We start from the raw sequence: 22,808 nt of genomic DNA, 5'->3' as shown, positions 1-22,808 counted from the left end.
TGCAGACTAAAACAAGTATGAGAAATGGCAAAGAAAGGCTTCAGGAGGAAGAAGGACAGCGAGAAGTCATGTAATCCTAGTTGGAGTTTACAATTAACTCATATCCTGAAGTGAATGTATTATTTTGCCAATCTGGTCAGATTTTAGACCCTACCAAGGAATGCTGACAAGGATCTAGCAGTGATTCAGGAGCCTTTTCTCAATTCTGAGTGCAAAAGGCAATGGATTGACCAAGAAAGCATTTCCCACCCTCTCTAATTTTCAGTGCACATATAATGATGCATCAGAGCTATAAACAGATGGTATTTGGCCTCCTTCCTGTTCTCAACATTTGGAATTCCTAAAGTACGCAAATTAAACAATAATATTTTATAAACATACAATGGATTTTGCTCACTGCTTTGTTAACATAGACATTATACAATGCTGACATTTATGTAAATTTTGAAAAGTAAACAAGAGCACATATTTGAAATAAAGCAATGGGAATGAGCATGGACGGATACACACACATACCTCTGTACAAGACAGACAGGCCTTGCAGAATGGGATGAAGAACAAATTGTAATTTTGGCAACATGATTTTTTGTACTCTAAAGGCAGGTTTTACGCTTCACTGTAAACAAGGGATAGTTAGACCATAATTGGCTAGTTGACTAGCAGTATTCATTTGACTACTTAACCTGGTATTACAGAATTAAAAAGAACTGGCCAGCCCCGATTCCTTGGCTGCAGGAGAGAATATCCTTTTTCTTATATATAAATATAAGCCACAACTTGGGCTGGTTTTTGAACCAGGCAAGGGGCACCAGATCCCAGCAGCAGACTTTTGCAAGTTTTATTCCCTTTTTCTTCTGTGCACGTTCTTAACTTTTTGGGGGCAATTCTGTCTTTAAACAGCAGCGAGCATTTACAACAGCAAGCAGGCAGCACTCAGGTTTTTAATCTGCTCTCCTAAGTTTGCTGACACAATACTGATCCTTAGATTTTAATCATTGTTGGGATTTTGAAAGGGCTAATTACCACTGTTTGTAGACAGGCTGTTCTATTTAAAGCTCCACAAAGGTCAAGCCCTTTGCACGGTTCACTTGCCTGCCCCTTTCTTCGACCTGGCTCCTCTCTCTTTGTCTTAATGCGCCCCTAGATACCACATCAGGAGAGGAGGATGAGCTCGGTGAAAGCCCTGAGGAGTGTGCATATGCGTTATGTGCTGATTTAATGTCGGGAGTGTTGTCATTGGCGGGCTAAGGTTCGGCAAGAGAAGTTCTGACTACCAGCCGCATTCTGATATGCAGAAAATGGGGGGAAAGGCACCTCACACCCAAGGCTCCCTTGCCAATTGTGATGGGTCTAGATTTATAATGTCATAGGGTCAGACTCTGAAGGCTGATGGCTTTTATGCAATGTGGTGGCAGACCTGTTTTAGGTTTGGGAATCCTGTCCCCAAACTGGGTTCAGAACCTTGGATGGCTTCTTTTATCTTCAGGGTAAAACTCAGGGTTGATTCACGTGGGAATTACCAGCTCCCACTGGCAGAGTCGAACTTGGAAAATTGACTTTTAAAGACTACAACAAAAGACCCCCAAAAATGAGGAGGCAGAATTCTTCCAAGCTCTGCTGCACAATACAGTTCCATCTCTGTTCCTTTGACCTTTCCAAACATAAAGTGCATTAAGGTTGTACTTGCAGGAAGGTGAATGCACAGAGGTCCTGGGCAAAGCTGCACACTTCGGTATATACCAGACCTCTTTGCAACAGGCCCAGAAGATACAGGAGAAGGAGTGAGGCAAGCCAAAACAGCCCACCCTCCCAAACAAATCTGGATGTTAGTTCTTCCCCACTTCCCCTTCAAATCATTACTGATCTTCAAGCATTTAAAGACCACTATTAAGTGCCTGAGCTGAAGCCAATTCATGACATTTTTAAAAGCCCCCCCCCCCCACCTCCCTTCTCTTATTCCTTTCTTCCTTTTAAATTGCTGCTTCTATTTTCCTGGCCTACTCTCCAAGAGCTCGGGATCCTTCCAGGGTAAAAAGCCAAGTGGATGCACAAGCCAGAGAACATAGCTGTGAGCGACAAACACCAGCACATGCTCACCAGCCCAGCCTGCTTCAGAGAGCTCTACCTACAGCCGGAGGAGGCCACCTTTTCTGGCTTTTGTTAGCCACCAGCCTTGGAAACTACAGCACTCCCTTCCCATTAACTCCTCCAAATATTTATTCTTCCTGCTCTTTTGCTCCTGGTCCCAGGGAAAGTTTAGTTTCAAAGAAACTCTGAGTGGATGGGGGAAAAAAATCAGTTTTTCCTCTCTCCCTTTTCTTCTCCCCAGCCTTTTCTTTACAGTCAGGTTAAAAGACAGTTTCAAAAGAACAACAACGTTGCATGCCCTTTTCTTTTAAAATAGTTTTCACTTCATATATTAGTTGGTTGATAATAAAAATGGCAACCGATTGCACAATGAGTTGCAAATGACTACTTTTAAAGGGGTTAGATATACATCTAAGCAAAATTGAATTGATTTGGAAAAAGGCAGTACAGGAAATAAATTAGAGCCTTGGTTTTGTACTGAAGGCATCCAGCCTCAATTCCTCAAACTTCCAAAAATCCATCAGCCACTTTACTTGACAAGCCTACCTGCCAGGGTTGCTGTGGGCAGAAGAAATGCCTGTGATTGTGAGGTCTGTGGAAGAAAGACAAGGGGGAAATGTATACAAGTAAAATGTTCAGAGGCTGTTTCACCCTTGAATACTGCAAGATGATATGCTGTGAAGGTGGTTGATCTCTCCTACCTTTCGTTAAAACAGCAGCTTGTATTACAGCTCTCCCTGGACATATTCAAAGTCCTTCCAATCTGGTCCTAGCTCTATTGATTTAGACCTACTCAGTTTGGTGCAGTTGTTGTTGTTGTTGTTGTTGTTGTTGTTGTTGTAAGTGCCTTCAAGATGATTGCAATTTATAGCAATCATGTGCTTTGCGTTTCTTAGAAGCATGACATCAACCTGTTGGAAGGGGCCTCATGAGCCATCAAGTCCAGCCCTCTGCTCAAAGCAGAATCTCCAGCAAAAGCATCCTCAACAGGCAGCTGTCCAGACTTTTTTTTTTAAGAATTCAAAAGAAAGGGTCCCCACACTTCTCAGTGTGATCATGCCATCTCTCAGTCTTCCCATCATGACTTTGAACATGCCTAGTCCCTCAACGGTTCCTCCCTTCTTTGGCAAGATTGCTTTTGCCCTGATCTTAGGTTGAGAGAGTATGACATACCCAGGTGACCCATGGATTTCCACAGTTGAGCAGGAATTTAAACCCATCTCCTGGCTTTCTAGTCCAATGGTCAAAACACTGCACAACGCACTGCACAACAATGTCTCTACATGGACATATGCATTGGTTAGAATTACAGCCTACCTTTTCTCCACAACAACGCTGTGAGGTCAGCCTCAGAAAATGATTAACCCGAAGTGTTCTAATAAACTTTAAGGGCTGAACAAAAACTTCACCTTGGCTCTCTGAAGTCTAATCCACTACTAACACTTCACCAGATTTTTCTCTTTCAAGAAGATATTTTTAATGAGATTATTTTTACACCACCATACCATCCTGAATACAACAAATCTTGTTGTTGTTGTTAGGTGATCCCTCATAGGTGATTGTCTTCCAGATGTGGTGTCTTGGCGGTGGGTCAGTAGGTGGCTGTGGAGCCCTTTTCTTGATCTGCATCTTCTCCTGAAGTGAGGACATCAGTTTCCAGACAGAAGGCAGTCCCAGTCGGAGCTGGCTTGATGTGCCTTCCTCTTGGCATATTTTTTCCTTTTGCCCTCCATTTGTGCCTCTTCAAATTTCACAGCACTGCTGGTCACAGCTGACCTCCAGTTAGAGTGCTCCAGGGCCAGGGTTTCCCAGTTCTCAGTGTCAATGCCACAGTTTTTGAGGTTGGCTTTGAGCCCTTTTTAAAATCTCTTTTCCTGCCCATCAACATTCCGTTTTCTGTTTTTGAGTTTGGAATAGAGTAACTGCCTTGGGAGACAGTTACTGGGCATTCTGACAATATGGCCAGTCCAGCGGAGTTGATGGCGGAGGAGCATTGCTTCAATGCTTTGCTTCTTCCAGCACGCTGACATTTGTCTGCCTGTCTTCCCAAGAGATTTGCAGGATTTTTCAGAGGCAGCATTGATGGAATCGCTCCAGGAGTTGTGTATAACGTCTGTAGACAGTCCATGTTTCACATGCGTATAGCAGGGTTGGGATCTAATCTAATCCAAATCTAATCCAAGTTCAAAAGTCAAACAAGGGCAGGCCTGAGAGTGTGACTTATCTGAGGCCACCCAGTGGGCTTCTTTGCTGAGTGGGAACTTGGACCCTCACCGCCTTGAACCGCTGTCAAACCACCATACCATGATGTCTCTCTTCCATGGGCTTGTGCATGTGCCTCTGGACTTACAATGACCTCCTGGTTTTTTCTTGGGCTACAAATGATCTTTCTTTCCTATGAAATATTGCCCACAGAACCAGGGATTTGCTGGAGGTCTCCGAACCAAATACTAGCCAAGGCTGATCCTGCTTAACATCCAAGATCAGATGGGATCTTACTTTCCAAAAAATATGTGACCGCTTGTTACCTTGAGCTGCACTCTCTGGTGTGCTGTTAAGCCATGACCGTGGGCTCTCCAAACCTCTGCCTCCTTGTTCTTGTTTTTTATGATATCAATTTCTTTAAAGAAAGATCCTCCTGGCTGGCCTCATTTAACCTCGATTTCCTTCTCCACCTCACCCCCCCAACTTGCTTTCATCCTTTTGGCCCGGCTCGCCTCCCTCATTCCTCAAAGCCTGTTCAGCGCGTCAGCAATAAACGGAGAGGCTCTTCCAATGTTTAATGCGCCTTGTTAAAATTCCACTCCCTCTTTTCTCCTCCTGATTAGAAATGCTTTTGGATAGCATTTCTGCCTCTTTGAGTTGGGATGTTCTTCTCCCGTCCCTTCCAACTCAACCAAATGTTAAGTCAGGCTGGCTTTTTCTAAAGCTGGAGCAAAGACAGCGGACTTGGCGTCCTCCTTGCCTCGGGAATGGTCTTTCCTGGCAGGAGTCAGAACTCAGGGTTTTGGGTTTGTTATGTGTGTGGGGGTTTTTTTCTGCTGTGATTTTCACATTAAAATGCAAAGCTGGTTTATTCAGTGGCTTCCTCAGAAGCAGTTTCCTCTGCTATCTTCCCAGGACGGATCCGGGGAGCCGTTTGCAGAAAGGGTGGTGCTGGAAAGGCAAGATGTTCTGTAGGGTGTGATGATCTATTTCCAACAATAGCCAGGCCTACGAGTAGAAGAAAATATCAGAAGTTAATACAGCATTGCTATTTATTACCCTATAATTAAGGCACTGACAGTTTTCCTATTATAAAACCTTATTTGCAAAGGTTCATAACTCAAGAGGCACAAATTTCATTTCAAGATAATGTCTGGATTACCATGTTGAAGCATTTAAACTATTTTAGTAAAATGAATTTAATCTGTCACAGGCTTCCCATTTCCCAGTACTTGTTTTGCAATTTCTCTCCCCTCTACACACACTTTTGGGGTTTTGTTTTAATTGAAGTGCATTTTGTAACAGCAACTATTAAAGAAATATGTTAGGTGTCCTAAGCGGGAACATTGCACAATGGGACAGTTTCTTTAGTGTGTGTGTGTGGCTTTCTTTCTTTCCTTCTTCTTTCTTTCTTTCTTTCTTTCTTTCTTTCCTGAAGGTTGTAAATTGAGGTCCCTGGAAGTAAATGCCTAAGAAATTATGCCAATTATAAACTCTGGGTTTCAATATTCCTCAGGAATCTGTGGCCCTAGTTCTGAAAGTGTGGTTACAAAATAAGCACACATGAAAAAGACCTCAGGTTTAGCCACCCTGGTGTTTAAAAAGCTGGATGGCAGAGGATAAAGGAAGAAATACAATGTCTTTAGAAGTTAAACTTGGAAAAGATTGCTTTTCCATTTTTTTCGGCTTTCAGAGAGAGAACAGATAATATAGGTGAGCCAATGCCTGCCTAGTGCCTTCTAGCTGGGTTGGACTGCAACTTCCAGAATCCCGAAGCCTATATATTATATATCATTATTATAACTGTCCTCTGGATTCTGAGAGGTGTAGTTCTCAAACCCAGTGGTAAGGAGGAAGGGCTTTTGATGCAAGGATTTGCAAAGTTCTCACATAAGACCCTTCCAGACAGTTTTTGACATAATAACTGCAGCTGTTTGCTTGGATGTTGCATAAAATATAGTGTCACTACAATCTTATTAAGTCAGTCCTCCACATCCATGGATTCAACCATCCATGGTGTGAAAATATTCACAAAATGTATTTTTTTTAAAAAAAATCAAAAAACAAACCTTGATTTTACCATTCGAAATAAGGAAGACCATTTTAGGATGCCATTATAATGGGAGTTCAGCATTGATGGATTTTGGTATCCACAGGGACCTGGAACAAAACCTCAGCAGTTCACAAGGACCTACATTATAAAACATACTTTTCATACTTTCTCATATTATAGGGACAGTCTTGCCATGCAAGCAGGGTAAAGTTCTGTGTATATTTGTATGTCGGTGTTTGTGTCAGCGCACATGGTAGGGAGGATGGACCATGGAGACAGTAATTGGTGTTTCAATAGTTGTTGTTGTGTCTTCACATTTGACTTATGATAATCCTAAAATGAATCTATCATGAGGTATTCTGTGGGTAAGAGTGTGCGACTTGCCCAAGGTGGGTTTCATGGACAAGTAGGAATTCACCTCTTGGTCTCCCAGTGTCCCAGTCCAACACTGAAACCTCATCACATTGGCTCCATGTCTGAATAATACAGCACAGCAAAATCTTTTCAGGTATTTCCTTTAGAAGGGATTGGGAGGCACTATTTCAGAGAGCAAAATGTTTTGGACTGGCACCATTGCTTCTGATAGTAATTTGCCAAGTAGTCCAGATCTATGCCATGTACTCAACAGCAACACATTAGCTGGAATCCTGGAGCTCTACATAATTATAGGAATATATTCCTCTTTAATTGCTATAGCTACATCCTATGGAAACCTGGGGTTTTTGGTTTGTGCAAAGGCCCCGCAGGAACTCCCTGGGTGAGAATTCCAAATGCGACTTCTTAAACTACAAATACCAAGATTCCATAGGACTGAACCACGGAAGTTAAAGTGCTATAAAGTGGGTCCTTGGTATCCATGGCTGCTCAGGTTCCATTATATTTAGTGGTGTGGTAAAATGGCAAACAAATCTGGAGAGACCTTGAGGATCCATGAAATGGTGGGATATCTGCACATCAGCACACTAGACTTTTTGGGTTTGTTTCCTGAATATTTTCAAGCTGTGGTTGAGTGAATATGTAGATGAGTATCGAGAGCTGACTGTACTTCTGTAGTATGAATGAGTCCCTCGTGATTTACATGTGCTAGATGTCCATATATGTCTTATTGAGGATTATTGTGAACAGAGTTACTGAGTACCTCTTTTCTGGATGCCTTTCCACCTTGGAAACCTGTTACACAGGGCAGATGCAGACTTTGTTGGCCGTTTAGTCCCTTGGGGTCGAGCAACTATACAGTTATAGCCAGACGAGAGCAACCAACTCCCTTTGAGGGTGGTTCCAGAAAGGGAAGAAGTCTGTGTCGACCTGGGTTTAAGAAACCTTCTGTCCCTGAGTTTAAGAACGTTCTGTCCTCACGTCAGCCCGAAAACCTGCACCTTTGGTGCTGGATGTAGACAGATGAGCTCCCAGATCCTTTCGGGAGAACACCCAGATGTCCTTACACCCTCCCCAACCTCCTTTTAAAAACCGCTTAAAAATAAAAGAACTTACAGGGCTGGCATTTCCCTGCTGCCGGCGCTCTCCGGCACTTAAGAATGACATGCCAGGAGAAGGGGGCCAGGAGTGATTTACCACCTCCCCCCCCCTTTTCCTGGCACGTCATTCCTATGCACCAGGAGAGCCCCGGTATTATGCTAATGGTAGCCGGGTAAGTTCTTTTATTTTTAAATACTTTTTGGTGGCTTGGGGAGGGGGTTAGAGCTATGCTTCTGAGGGGCAAGTCCAGACTCCGCCCACAATGGGAAAGATGTGGGGATTTCAAGAAGATCTGCTTCTTTCCAGCTGACAAAAAGTCACCACAAAGCACAGTTTTCCTGCTTTGTGCCGAATGTACGCACTTTTCTGTGGGGAGTCATCTGGATGCCCCACTTGAAGAACCGGGAGAGTGCACATTTTAGGGCCTGTCTGCATGGGTCCTGAGAAGTCGTATTTGGCTGTTTGATGACAGCTACAGAAGAGCAGCTGGATGTTTCCATGGTTCTTGTGTACCCGGTACCTTGTTTTAGCCCAGGGGTCCTCAAACTAAGGCCCGCGGGCCTGGTACGGCCCCCCGAGGGCATTTATCTGGCCCGCGAGATGCACTGGGCCGCTGCAGGGAGTGCGCGCCCAGTGGCTGGTGCAGGGAGCGCACACCCATGGGACAGTGGAAGGCGGGTGCTCCTTGCACCGACCCTCTTCTCCCACGTGTTTGCCAATGCCGTGAGAGGGAGGAAAAAAGGGCAGTCCCTTCAATGCAATCCGGGCAGTGCTTCCTTCTTAGTCAATGCAAGAAGGAAAGTCTGTCCAAGAATGTGCAAAGAAAGAAGAAAACTTGGGTAAATTAAAGGGATCAATCTGAGAAAGAAAGCAAAGCAATCCTAACTGCTCCTGCTGCTCCAAGCAACCAAGCTCTCCCTTCCAACGCTGCCCGGTTTTGCAAAAGGGAGGAGGTGAAGGAGTGAGCCTAGGTCACGCCTCCTGCCTCCGGATTGGCCAATGGGGAAGCCGGAGGCATGGCTTCACGTCTCATCCACGCTCCAGCTTTGCCTCGCCTTGTTCAGGTTGCCTTCGCTTTCTGGCTTTGGGTCAAGTTACCAGGGAGAAGCGCTGGGTGTCCCCTCCCACCAGGCAATCAGGGGGCCGCATTCCAAAAAACCAGGCACAAAGGAAAAGTAGATAGGCTCTGCTTAAAGGGGCCACGTGCATTTTTTCCCCTTCTTCCTGAAGTAGCTGAATTCAAACTGAATTAATTCTACAGTGCAAATGCACCTTTGATCACTGGGTTGCTGTGAGTTTTCCAGAAGCATTCTCTCCTGACGTTTTGCCTGCATCTATGGCAGGCATCCTCGGAGGCTGTGAGGTCTGTTGGAAACTAGGCAAGTGGGGTTTATATACTTGTGGAATATCCAGAGTGGGACAAAGAACTCTTGTCTGTTGGAATCAAGTGTGAATGTTTCAATTGGCAACCTTGATTAGCATTGAATTGCCTTGCAGCTTCAAAGCCTGGCTCCTCCCAGCCTGTAGAAAGCCTTTGTTAGCAGGTGTTAGCTGGCCCTGATTGGAGGCTGTGCCTGCATCCCTTTAAGGGCCGGCAAGGAGGCCTCCCCAAGAATCTGTGCCTGCAGGAAATGAGAGACAGCCAGGTGGGTGCCCTTCCACACAGCCATATTCTGGGTTATATGGCTGTGTGGAAGGGCACCCAGGCACCCTGCACACATCTCTATATCCCAGAAAATCAAGGCAGAAAACCCCACAATATCTGCTTTGAGCTGGGTTGTCTGAGTCCACACTGCCATATATTCCAGTTCCAAGCAGATATTGTGGGATTTTCTGCCTTGATATTCTGGGTTATACGGCTGTGTGGAAAGGCACCCAGGCCCCCTGCACACATCTCTATATCCCAGAAAATCAAGGCAGAAAACCCCACAATATTTGCTTTGAACTGGCAAGGGAGGCTACACTGCACTTCCTGTTCTTGTGCAAAGCCCCTCACAAGGCCCTATCCCCTCACTTGCCTCGCGCTGCCAGTCATGCAAAGCCCTCGCCGCTTCCATTGCTTGCCAGGCCTGACTGGCAGCATGAGGCAAGTGAGGGGATTGGGCCTTGCAAGCGGCGAGGGGCTTTGCGCAAGGCCAGGCTGCGCAGTGCAGCCTCCCTTGCCCGGCTTGCATGATGGGCAGCGCAAGGTAGGTAAGTTGCACCGCACGGTCTGGCCTCACACAAAGCCCCTCATCGCTTACAAGACTCTATCCCCTCACTTGCCTCGCGCTGCCAGTCGGGCCTGGCAAGCAATGGAAGCGGCGAGGGCTTTGCGTGACTGGCAGCGCGAGGCAAGTGAGGGGGTTGGGCCTTGTGAGGGGCTTCGCGCAAGGCCAAGCTGCGCAGTGCAGCCTCCCTTGCCCAGCTCACACAATGGTCCGGCCCTCCAGCGGTCTGAGGGACAGTAATCTGGCCCCCTGTTGAAAAAGTTTGGGGACCCCTGTTCTAGCCTATATATGCCCAAAGGAAGGAACACTTACATTTTCTACCAGATTTACATGCCCATTGTGGTAAAACCATAAGGGCAGAGCATTACCTTTGCAATGCGAGGTATCTATGTCACTGCTTTGTGTTCTCTTAAATAAGTGAGAATGGAAGAACTGATAAGAAGCCACATGTACGTGACATTCATCCCATGACTAGGCAGAAATCGTTATCTTTCACCATATTTTTCACAAGGCATTATCATGGTTTTTAATGAAAGCTTGCATTCCTTTATCACTTTGTGGTTGTTTTATGTTTCATTTGTGGAGCTGTAATTTATGAGTGTTCATATGCAGTGTTGTAAACTGCTTTGGGATTTTTGGAATGAGCTGTACTATAGAAATGCCTCAACAAATAATCAAACAAACAAACAGACAGGCAAGCAAGCTGGTGATCCAAAATAGCTGCAGCATGCCTTTAATTTTAAGCACGCTCCCCCCCCCCACCCTGTATAGAGGAATGTAAGCCACAAATGAACAGCTCTCAATTACATTAAAGAAATACAATTAAAGTAAAGCAAGTAGGGACTTCCACTTCGTTTTCCTTAAAAGACCATCCTGAAAGTTTGTCTCTAACTCAACGGACCTTGGCTAAGACACTCCCAATTAGAGGTCAAGGAATTGATGCCCACTTCCTATTTGATAGTCATTAAAAGGTTACCAAGTGATAGGTTGTACTGTAGACCAGGCCTGCACAATCTGTGGCCCCAATATTCTCAGTCTAAGGCACAATAGCCTCTGCTTAGCCATTGTTTTCTGGAGAGTTCAGGCTTTATTTGTTTTCAGACTCATGTAATTTGTCTGCATGGTAGTTCGTGGTATTTATAGAACTCGCCTCCAACACCACATTTCAAATGTTTTTTTTCTCTTCTCAAAAACTTTTCTCTCGGTCCAACTTTCATGGCCATACACAGAAACTGTAAGTACTATGGCAGGTGATCTTGACAATTCAATGATATACCATTATATTTGAGGATCTTAATCAGTTCCTTCATAGCTGCTCTTCTGTTCTCATCTTCTTCTGAAATTTTAATGACACTCTCTATTTTGATTAATGACTTCAGATCATTAGCATCCACTTTATAGTTATGTAAGGCACCTGTGGTTATTATTTTTGCTTTCTTAATATTCAGTAGTAACCCTGTTTTGTTTTGTTTTTTGGTTTTTTGCTTTTTTCTCTGAATTTCAATAGTTGTTCAAAGTCAACAGCTGTTTAATAGTCCTCAATAATTGCTCAAATTTTGGCTAGTAATATTGGTGTGATCTGCATATCTTAAACTGTTAACATCCTTTCCCCCAATTTTCATTCCACTTTTCCCTTCTATGCTGCCATATAAAATTTGAATTATCTACTTTGAACTGGATTATATGGCAGTGTAGACACATAATCCAGTTCAAAGCAGATAATGTAAATTATCTGATTTGATTATATGGATTAAATGGCAGTGTAAATGGTCTTAGTCCAACCCTTTGCTCTTTATATGTTCTGCTTATTAATTAAGAAGAGTGATAAAATAGAGTCTTGTCTGACCCTTTGTCAAATGGAAACTATTTTGTTTCTCCAAATTCCAGCCTCTTGTCCAAGCTATAGGTTATGCATCAAAACAAGCAAATGTTTTGGCACATTCATTTCTTTTAAAGTGATCCACAGCTTTTCTACATAACCAAAGGCTTTATGCTATAATCTGTAAAGCACAGGCTTCTTTTTCTTTTGAAATTATTTAATATATCTCATCATCCTACATATGTCTACAATATGATTCATAGTGCTTCTTCCTTTACTTAACTCAGCTTGGACATTTGACACATCTTTGAGCATAATTTTGCTTGCATGTAGAAATTAACACAGTGGTCCTGCAATTACTGGTGCCGCCTTTCTGAGAATCAGAATGTGTATTGAATGTTTCCAATCTGTAAGACATTGGCTTGTTTTCCCTTCTTTTGTTAGAATTTGGATGGCTTCCATCTCTATAGGTTGAAACAGTTCTTTTGGTATGCCATCTGTTTCTGGTGACTTATTTCTCCCCAGTGCTTTTTTTTTTTTTTGTCATGTCAGGAGCGACTTGAGAAACTGCAAGTGGCTTCTGGTGTGAGAGAATTGGCCATCTGCAAGGACGTTGCCCAGGGGACGCCCGGATGTTTTGATGTTTTTATCATCCTTGTGGGAGGCTTCTCTCATGTCCCCGCATGAGGAGCTGGAGCTGATAGAGGGAGCTCATCTGCCTCTTCCCGGATTCGAACCTGCGACCTGTCGGTCTTCAGTCCTGCCAGCACAGGGGTTTAACCCACTGTGCCACCGGGGGCTCAGTGCTTAGAGGACCTCTTCCACTTCATTTGCTAAAATTGTGGGTTCATCATCAAAAGTTTCTTCCTTGAGTGAATTTGTCATGCTTTCATCTTCTCTATAGTGTAATTGAATCAATAGATTGCTCGATTGACTAGGTCTCTGTGATTTACAGAGACAAGAAATTACTAATTTTGGACTAAAGTTTCCAGATTCTCTAAACTAGCATGGCCAGTGACTATGCTGGTTAGAAGAGGGAGGATTCTGGATGTTCTGGACTTTTGGGAATACCTTTTCCAAGTTTTCATTATTTGCATGAAATACATTAATATTAATGTTCATGCCACACTCTTAAAAAGGCAAAGGAGAATGAATGAAAATAAGGAAGCTGTCCATACCTAGTTGTTGTTGTTGTTTATTCATTCAGTCACTTCTGACTCTTCGTGACCTCATGGACCAGCCCACGCCAGAGCTCCCTGTCATCTGTCACTACCCCCAGCTACTTCAGAGTCAAGCCATATGTAGTTAGAATTTTTTTCATACAGTAGAGGGGTGAACAACTGGGACCTTCAAGATCATGCTGGACTGACAAGAGTTGTGGTGCACCAATGTCTGGGGAGTTCCTATCATATTGTGTCTTCTCTGGGGACTGGCAATGGTTCTTTAGGGTTCCAGGAGGAACCTACTACTGATCTTTGTTCCTTTACAAGCAATTAGAACCTGGGACCCTCTGAATCTCACACAAAGATGATAATTTCAAACCATAAGTAAAGGATGTCCTGTGAACCTTTTCAGCTTTCTCCTAGACAGATCAACATATAGTACTCCAAATACATGACACTGAAGATTGCTCAGTGTTTTTCTTGTACAAATTGTGGTAGATGCAAATGAGTTTGGAAAAGTTCTGGAAAGAGAAAAGTCCCATCTGCCAGTTTTCTTTTAAAACTTCCACTTACTCAAAAGCAACATTTTAGATAGCACCTGGATATGATCTCCTTACATGGTTCTTTAGAAATAGCAACACAATGTTCACGAAGAAAACGCAAACTGTGGCGCTCTCCTGCTATAGAGCACTATCATTCTACTTTAAATGCCATGGCTGCATTCTATGGAATCCTTGTAGTTTGGCCTTGGTGCAGCAGCCTGGAACACTGATGCTTGCATTGCTCTCCCTTTCCTATCACTGCCCTGCCCTGCGTTTCCTTCTGGGGAGGAGCCTGTGACTGTCCCCCCCAAGTGCCTTCTCCCTTTCATGGCCTGGCCAGCAGATCCAAAAGAGGCCAGGTGGCAGTAGCACTCTACTCCCACCAATAACTGCAGTGAACAGACAATAGGGACACTTTGGTTGATGGAAGAAATCTTGAGATGGTTGGTGAACAACTGTCCCTGCAGGTATCACCACTTTGCCCCAAACTCTACCAAATCCTTGCTTCCCCCAGTAAAGACAAAAGACAGACCTTGCCAAATGAAGCTTCTTTGATACTGTTCCATTATCTGAGCGGAATCCAAAAGTGGGCCAAGAGAGAGAAGGATAGTCCATTTCATGAGGAAGGGGAGAGTTGAAGGAGGAAAACTTTTTTTTTTCATTTTTTGCAGGTTATTCTCCCTCCCATATCATAAACGAGGATTGTTTTCACGACAGGAACATGATGGGGGGGGGGGGGATAATGGGAAAACTGGGGGAAAGGGATTTCCTCCTTCAACTCACCATCCACCCCCATAAAATAGATAATCCTTCTCTCTCTAGCACCCCCCGGTGGCCTCCTCCTGGATAATGGAACAGTACTGCTTCTTTGCCATGGAAAGGAATTTTAACTGGGTGGGTGCTGCATTTTACTTTGATTGGTCTTTCTTATTTGTTTTATTTTTTGCTTTTTAGATAATTGTATCATTTTACTGAAAATAGCTTGCAACCCATTTTGGAAAAAAGGTAGGATAAAATTATGGATAAATGAAATCTCCTTATAGAGCTGGGGAAAATACTTTTTAAAGCCCCTGTCAGTCAGTGCAGACAACGCAGTCAGAAGGATCAAAGGTCTGGCTCCTAACAAGGCAGCTTCCTAAATTTCTAGATCATCTATGGCATAATGGGTTTTTGCTGAAAGGAGTTTTTAATTTTTTTTTTAAAAAAAAAATCTATAAACTTTCAAAATTATATTTGCTACCACCTCAACCCACCGTAAATAAAAACAAGACTGTAAAAATGTTGAAAAGCAAAAGATCATAAACAACCATTTCATTTAAGCTGGGTCTAAAGATGGCTAACCAAGGCCACTTTACCAAGCCTTTATACATAGGACACTGCAATGTTTGCAGGCTAACCTCAGTGTAATATTTGATGTCCCTAACTTATTTTTAGCAAGAGAATAAATGCTCCTTGTGTGAGAAGAATTGTGGAGAGGGGTATATTCTTCTTTTCAGACAGGGTGGGAAGAAATTAACTAGTACAAATCATGGAAGGAGAAAGGGAATTTCTGAAAGGGAAACTAGAAATACCCAAGTAGAGTGGAGCTTTTGAATGACATTGTGGGATAGACAGGTATATCATAGTAAAAAAAAAATTCTCTGTAGATTCGAGAAGTAGACACACAAAAAACGTTCCCAGGCAGGGGAAAGGGAAAGGCCAGGGATGGAGGAATTTTAACATGTTTGTTTGCCCCAGCAACACCTCCTGGGTAGAGCACATTGGGGGATTTGTCGTAACATTTCATTACTATTTCAAAACGGATTCTACTGGTTCCCCAATTGTATTTGTTGAGTCTTATGCAAGGATGTGTGTGGCAATAAACATAGAGATAGATGTACACACTTATCCATGAATGAGATACACTAATTAAAAATTACAGCGGGTACTTTATTAAAAACACACGGTACAATTCAAACTTTCAAAACATATGCCTTCAACAAGCGCAGCCGCTTGACTGTTGGAATAGTAATCAATTTATCTTGAAAAGCCTGCCTTTATAAGTTGGGTACAAAGCCACCCTCCTCCTTTCTTAAAACAAACCAGGCAGTGACATTAAAACAAGCAGGGTGTATGAGAGCGTGTGTCACCATTTTTGACGTCTATCCGTTTGTTCTTCAACCTTGAGAGAAATAAAACAAGTGTCTCGGCTTTCATTTTATCGGATAGATGGCACCATGTAGCATATTTCCCATGCTAGTTTGAATTACAGCTGTTTATCTTGCAGCTTTCTTTAAGATTAATTAAATGCAAATGTAGCTCTGTGAATCATGGGAGTACCTGCCAGACCCCTTATTAATACCTTCCCTTAAAAACCCCTGTGCCACAGAGCCATTAATTTGCAAAAAAATAAGGGAAGAAGAGGGGGGGGGGGGGGGAGAGAGAGAGAGAAAGGGAGGAGGGAAGTGCAAAAGCAGCCCTTAACCTCTGAACAATTCCTAGAGGTTTGACCGATAAATCCAGGGGATGCTGGTCCTCCTTTCAGACCCTGTGGCCCTTGGAGGACGCCGGGAGGCTTCACTGATAACCTGGCAACCTAGGAAGAAAACCAGCCAAGAAGCGAGCGTTTCAAGCTGCGAGCTCGGCTGCCATCACATCAGCAAAAAGAAAGAATTCCGGCACCCTGTCATCCAGTACAAAGGATAAAAACAGATTCAACCGGAAATTCAATGTGGCACCACATATGGGATACATGAGTGCAGTTATACAACAGGCTACATTTTTCCCCTAACAGTCTCCTCCATGTGATGCTGAGGACATGTGTAACCATCGTAACGTCTCTCGGAATCTGTATTTAATTTGAGTCGGGATGGTGGCAGGGATTGGAGATCTGAAGCCGCCACAGGTTTGTGGCAGATGGCTCTGCGTCAGCTATGACAAGCAGCCAGGCTGAGCTTCCTCTACCGCTTTTCTTTTCTCTCTGATCAGGTAAATATGGGCACACTCTGGAAAGTTCTACAGATTTTGCCTTAGGCTGCAAGTTTGTGACTTAGCCCCATCTGTCACAAATCTTCCTCGGGTGCTGTTGTGAGCAGAGACCTGAATTTACCATGGAGCGCTGCCCAAGAAAACTGAGAGATCTCTCCCTATAAAAAGAGGGGTGGGGGAAAGACAGAGAGAGAGACAGAGAGAGAGAAAGAACATGAACAAAATAATCAAGAAAAAGTGTACTTGCCCCCCCCCCTTTTGCTCCCCAGCCTTTCCAAATGGCAGCAAAACATTCTGTGCCAAACACTTGATTAATGATAAAAATGTACAACTGTCTTCTCGTCAGAGATTTTCTTTTTATCATGAAATTGTGTGGATAATATAAATACTGCTGTTAAGACCAGGGTCGGAAAATCCTGCCCTCTGATTGGATCAAGGTATTAGAGACTCAATCCCAGGTTAGAATGACTTTTGTAAACAAGGGCTTTCTGCCACAAACAGCTTACCTGACATCAGGCAAGCTGGCTGCTGCTCTTAGAAAGCTTCCACCTGAGACAGGGAAAGCTTTTAAGAACAAGCCTGATTATTTCATTACCTTGCCTCCCTCGCCTTCCCTCGGCAAAAGATTCCCCGTATTTCAGGCTTTTCCGCCACAGGCAAAACAATGCTCGAGTAAACAGCAGGACATGTGGCAAACGTTTTGCTTTAAAACATGACATTGTCATGAGACTTCGCCCAACTTTGTTTGGCCACTCTTAAAACATGCATCGTTAAATAATTATGGGCAGGCACAAGACATGGAAAGACACCATCCCCTCCCCCTGAATGTTCTCATCCGGCTCCTATGTAGAAGAAACAGCATGTTACTGATATTTGCTCAGTAAATTTTAGTGATTATTCCACACAGCAAAACAAACAAAGAAATTGGTTTCAGTATTCAGTATTTTAGTTATAGATGCATAACCTAGATTTACGGATCTGTAACTGGTCTATATTCAGTGCAATTATGTAGCCTTACAAGGTAAGTGGCACCCTAGCACTCTTCAAAATCCAGCAGCCAAATCAAGTGAAGGCGGGACACTCAGCTTTGGATTGGGGCACAAGGAGGAGGATGTTTATATACACACACTCATCATCCAACAAAGCTGTGATAACCCAAACAGGACCCTATAGCAAGTCATTATTACAATCTCACTTGCTGTAACTTGCTGGTGGGAGGAGTGGAAATGTCATCTTCCTTGCACCCTGATCAAAGCAGATTGCCCTTGCCTGGTGTGGTAGCTGGCACTTAAGATGGGCTTGGGACGGTGGTAGACAAGCCATGTGATGTTACTTAGATAAAGGTTTTCCCCTGACATTAAGTGCAACTGTGTCCGACTCTGGGGGGTGGTGCTCATCTCCATTTCTAAGCCGAAGTGTCGGCATTGTTCGTAGACACCTCCAAGGTCACGTGGCCAGCAAGACTGCATGGAGCGCCATTACCTTTTCGCTAGAGTGGTATTTATTGATCTATTCATATTTGCATGTTTTCTAACTGCTAGGTTGGCAGAAGCTGGGGCTAACAGTGGGAGCTCACCCCATTCCCCGGATTCAAATCGGTGACCTTTCGGTCAGCAAGTTCAGCAGCTCAGCAGTTTAACCCACCATGCCACCACGGGCTCCTTTTGTATGAGTAACACCAGGATGTTACTTATGCAGGCAAAACTAAGTAGCTGAACTAGGATACTGGCAATGATATATTTACAACCCACCCTAATAGTTTCCATACCTTAGGAACAGCAGATATCTCTCATTTTATTTGCTTCAAGAATATGACAGGTCAATAGGTCATGACAGACATCTCTTTTAGCACTCAACCACCTTACTCAGTCCCACCTTTCTCTAGCAAATAAATGTTGATTTGACAACTTCATCTTGGCATTGCAATGTCAGTAAGGACTAATCTGGGCAGTACTTATTAATATGAAATAAACTGATGGATCATCCACTACAAATAATAATAATAATAACTTTATTTTTATACCCCGCCTCTATCTCCCTGAAGGGACTTGGGGCACCTTACAAAGGGACATGCCCAACAAAACAAGTTAAAATAAGCATCAAAAAACAAGCAATATCAAACATCAATAAACATAAAATCAGACAATAAACATAAAATCAGACCACCCCGTTACTGAGAAAGGTTCACTGACTTCCTATACGTTTCCGGGCCCAATTCAAGGTGCTGGTTCTTACTTATAAAACCATCTACGCCTTCGGCTCAAGCTACTTGGAACACTATGTTTCCCTATACTACCCTGGGCGATTGCTGAAATCCTGTGGGGAGACCCTTATCCCTACATGGGCCCCCAATAATATGCATCTTTGAAGGACCAGGGAAGGATCCTTCTCAGTGGTGGTATTCCCTTCTGGAATAATTAAATCTGTCACATCCCTGCTGACTTTCTGGAAGTGGGTAAAGACTGTCCTATTTAAGAAGACTTTTAACTAAAGTCTAATTTTATGATCTAGAGGTGGGTTAACATTTTAAGGTAAAATTCCTGTGTGTTGAAGGGGTTTTATACGGAGGAGGGGTTAATCGATTCTATAAAACATGTGATTTTAAATATGTTTTAAACTTTTGTATTGTATGTTTTTGATGTGTAAGCCGCCTTGGGTCCACTGCAGAGAAAGGTGGGGTAAAAATGTCATAAATAAATAAATAAATAATATTTCCTTGATTCAAATCTCTAAATAGCTGTTATTTGTTGCAGGAGGAAAGGGGCCCATCTGATACTTATCTTAAAGCAGCTAGGAAGAGGGCTTGAAACGGGAAATGATATAGGAATGGAGGGAGTTAATCTACCCACCTCTTCACCTGCTCTTCCTTCTTCCTCTGCAATATCCCACCTCGCAATTTAAGATCATCTGGGGAGGCCCTGCTCTTGCTCCCATCAACAGCGCAAATGCGGCTGACAGGGATGAGGAGCAGAGCCTTCTTGGCTGTGGCCCCCCGCCTATGGAACACACTCCCAAAGGAGGTAAGATCTGCTCCCTCGCTCCTGACCTTTAGAAAAAAAATAAAATCATGGTTCTGGGACCAGGCCTTCGGAGCTTTTAGTGGGACAGCTTTTAGTGGGACAAGGACTGGAATGGTGACTCGACTGATGAGATTGTTTTATGGTTTTAATAACTGTTTTGATATTTGATGATGTACTGTTTTTAATATGTTTTATGTTTATAGTGTGATTTTACTATTGTAGTTGTAAGGCATTGCATTTTTGCTATTATCTATGTGTAAACCACTTTGAGACCCCCTAGGGGTCAGAAAAGTGTTATATAAATACTGTAAATAATAATAATAATAATAATAATAATAATAAGTATTATTATTATTATTATTATTATTATTATTATTATTATTACTTAAGCAAAGATGTCAATGTAGGGAGGTTTGCAAGTATGTATTGTTCCATTTCATGGCTAATTTCGCCCTAGTGAGGAGGTTTTCTGTAATGACTTGCCTTACTGGTATGAATGTCACTGAGCTCCTGGTTTTTGTCTGTTTATGTGCTATTTGCACATTTACTCTGTGGATTTGGATTGTGAACACTGACATTCATGAACTCTGGATTATGAATCCAAGGAGAACAAGTCAGTGTCCAGTGGTTCCCAACATTTGGGCCTCCAGATGTTTTGGATGTCAACTCCCAGAAATCCCAGCCACCTTACCAGTTTTTAGGAACTGTGGGAGCTGAAGTCCAAAACAATTGGAGGCCCAAAGCTTGGGAACCACTGGTAGATTGAGCATGATCAACAAATGTTAGGCTTGCCTGTCTGCCAAGAGGTGGGGTCCCTTCTCCCATGTCTGATCTTCAAAAAGTCAATACTGTATTCTGCATAGCATGAATGTGGAGAAACTCATTTCATAGACTACTGCTTCCAGAATGGCACAGGTAACATGGTCATTGACCATGCTGGAAGTAAATTCTGCAAGCTGTAGTCTCATAAGGTTCTACCAAAGCAGGAAAAGAGTAACAAAAGAGGACCTTAGAGGCATCTGAGTCATTCAGGAAGTATAGCATGAAAAGAGATGACCCAGCCCCACCCCCCTCCTCAAGCTTGGAGCTGTGGAGTGGCTCTTCAAAGTGCAGCAAAACTGTAGTTCTATGTTTCAGAAGGGGCTGGCCTAATCCTTCTTGCATTATGCTTGCAAGAGGGCACTTTTCCAGCTCAGCCAACTGTGGGGGTAATGACTGCACCAAGCTCCTAAGTTTAGAAGGAAAACTGGGGCTCATACAGAGAGCAGTGGAACTCATCTGGGAATGCTCTGAGGGAGAGGAGTTTGGGAAGCAAAAATTGCAACCCACCCCCCTTATCCCCATAGCCCTCTCCTTCGGGGCATTCCAAAAGCAGTGGATGGCTGGCTCCAGAGAGGCTAAGAATCCAAGCCTTCTTCATGACTGGATAAGGTGATGCCTTTTACTGTATGCAAAGGGATCTTGTCAGGCGTTTAAGAATAAGGGAACCAAGTTGGTAGATTTCATAGATGGATTTGAGGAAACAGACTTAGGGTGTAGAACTATAGCAGCTTGACACTACTTTAAGAACCATCACTCCACCCTATGGAATCCTAGAATTTGTAGTTTTGAGAGATCTTTAGCCTTCTCTGTCAAAAGATGCTAGTGCCTTACCAAAATGAAAGATGAAGCCATGGCAGTTAAAGTAGCATGAAACTGCCACGTTGCTACACTGTTAGTCTAGCAAAGCTTATGCTACCAAGTTAGTTTTCTCAGTCTCTAAGTACTACAAGATCCCTTTGAAGAATGACATCATGGACTAACATGGCTATGCCTTTGACTTTCACTGGATTTCCATCTCCCCAATTAAACATGAATTGACATTGCATCAAGAGGCAGCCAGGTTAATAACTGGGGCAGCATACTTGTTGCATTGGCTCCACCAGTTGCCAGTTTGCTACCAAGCACAATTCAAAGTGCTGGCTTTGGTCTATAAGGACCCAATCTACCTGTCCAAACGCATCTATGAACCACCGCAGAGATTAAGATCTTCCGGGGAGGCGCTGCTCTCTATCTCGCCACTGTTACAGGCGCGTTTGGTGGAGACGAGAGAGAGGGCCTTCTCAGTGATTGCCCCTCGGCTAGGAAACTCCCTTCCTGGTGAGATTAGATCAGCCCCCTCTCTTTTGTTCTTCATAAAGATGGTAAAAACTTGGCTATGGGACCAAGCCTTTGGGACAGTGCAATAAGGCAGCAATAGGAAACCTTACCCTGCCAATCGGATTTGATGTGGTTGATTTGGGATGGTTTTATACAGTATATTTTAACATTGTGTTAACTGATTTTAATGTTTATGTATATTTATAGTTTATTTTATGTCCCGGCATTGAATGTTTGCTGTTTATATGTTGTGCTCTCCCCTGAGTCCCCTTTGGAGTGATAAGGGCAGAATAAAAATACTTTAAATAATAAATAATCATAATAATGTACAAACTTTAGGAAGCAGCAAACAGTCAAAAACAGGATAGTGAAAATTTACAATGCCAAGACAAAAAAAGAAGAAGAAAGAATGGGGAGTGGAACATTACCTTGATGAGCTCTCCCTGTTCTCTGTGACAAATTATATTTTAAGTATGACTAGAGGTGAAATGTACATTCTATATGGAGAGGCTTAACTTGCGACCTCTAATTGCCTATTTTGTTGCACAAGTGAATACTCCCATTTGGGGGAGGAAACGTCAGGCAAAAGAGCCATCCTTCTTTGAGGGAGGAAGGGTGGTGGTGGTGGTGGTGGTGGTGGGGGGACATACTTTGCTGCAAATTAACTGAATTAAGCAGTAGGAAAGAGGTCGTCAGTGCCTTTTGCAATCTCCTGTTAATGTCCCTTTTGGAAAGTTAAATTATTATCCTTTTAAAAAAGAAGTATTTTATTCCTTTCTCCTCTTCCTGCCACATTCCATTGGCTCAACAGACTCAGCTCTTGCCCTATTCCCTGATGTGTTCTGATGCCCTTTCTCAAACATTTCTAGCTCATCAGCCAGTTTTAATTCCCTCCCTAAAGAATGCTGGAAGCTTGTATTCCCAGTCTAGTTTTATAACAGAAAGTTCAATGCCCTTGCTCTGTGATACTGAAGGTTCTGCTGCTCAGCATGGCAGCTTTTCTCCCTGTTGCACCTCTGAGTGCTCCAACAAACCTTCTCTGTCACTTTGCTCCCTCTGGGCTAAAATAAGAATGCCACGAGGGAATTAAGACTGACCTGGTGAAAGGCAATCCCCAGACTGCGCG

General features: G+C 43.3%; 1 protein-coding gene across 4 annotated transcripts in view; it reads right to left on the bottom strand.

Moving 5' to 3' along the window:
* Positions 1–1,958: 1,958 nt before the first annotated feature.
* GTDC1 (glycosyltransferase like domain containing 1) overlaps positions 1,959–22,808 on the bottom strand; it is a 261,309-nt gene continuing 240,459 nt past the window's right edge. For 3 of the 4 annotated variants that reach the window (XM_067472772.1, XM_060776212.2, XM_060776219.2), the window contains one exon: positions 1,959–5,301. In XM_067472772.1, the coding sequence (XP_067328873.1) occupies positions 5,197–5,301 (105 nt within the window). In that variant the 3' untranslated portion in view covers positions 1,959–5,196. Of the gene's footprint in view, positions 5,302–15,464; positions 16,682–22,808 lie in introns of those variants that run through there. The other variant, XM_060776226.2, reaches the window with a different exon arrangement.

This window comes from Anolis sagrei, chromosome 1 (genome assembly GCF_037176765.1).
Source record: "Anolis sagrei isolate rAnoSag1 chromosome 1, rAnoSag1.mat, whole genome shotgun sequence".
In the NCBI taxonomy this organism is placed as follows: domain Eukaryota; kingdom Metazoa; phylum Chordata; class Lepidosauria; order Squamata; family Dactyloidae; genus Anolis; species Anolis sagrei.
This window is presented reverse-complemented; position numbering and strand designations above follow the sequence as displayed.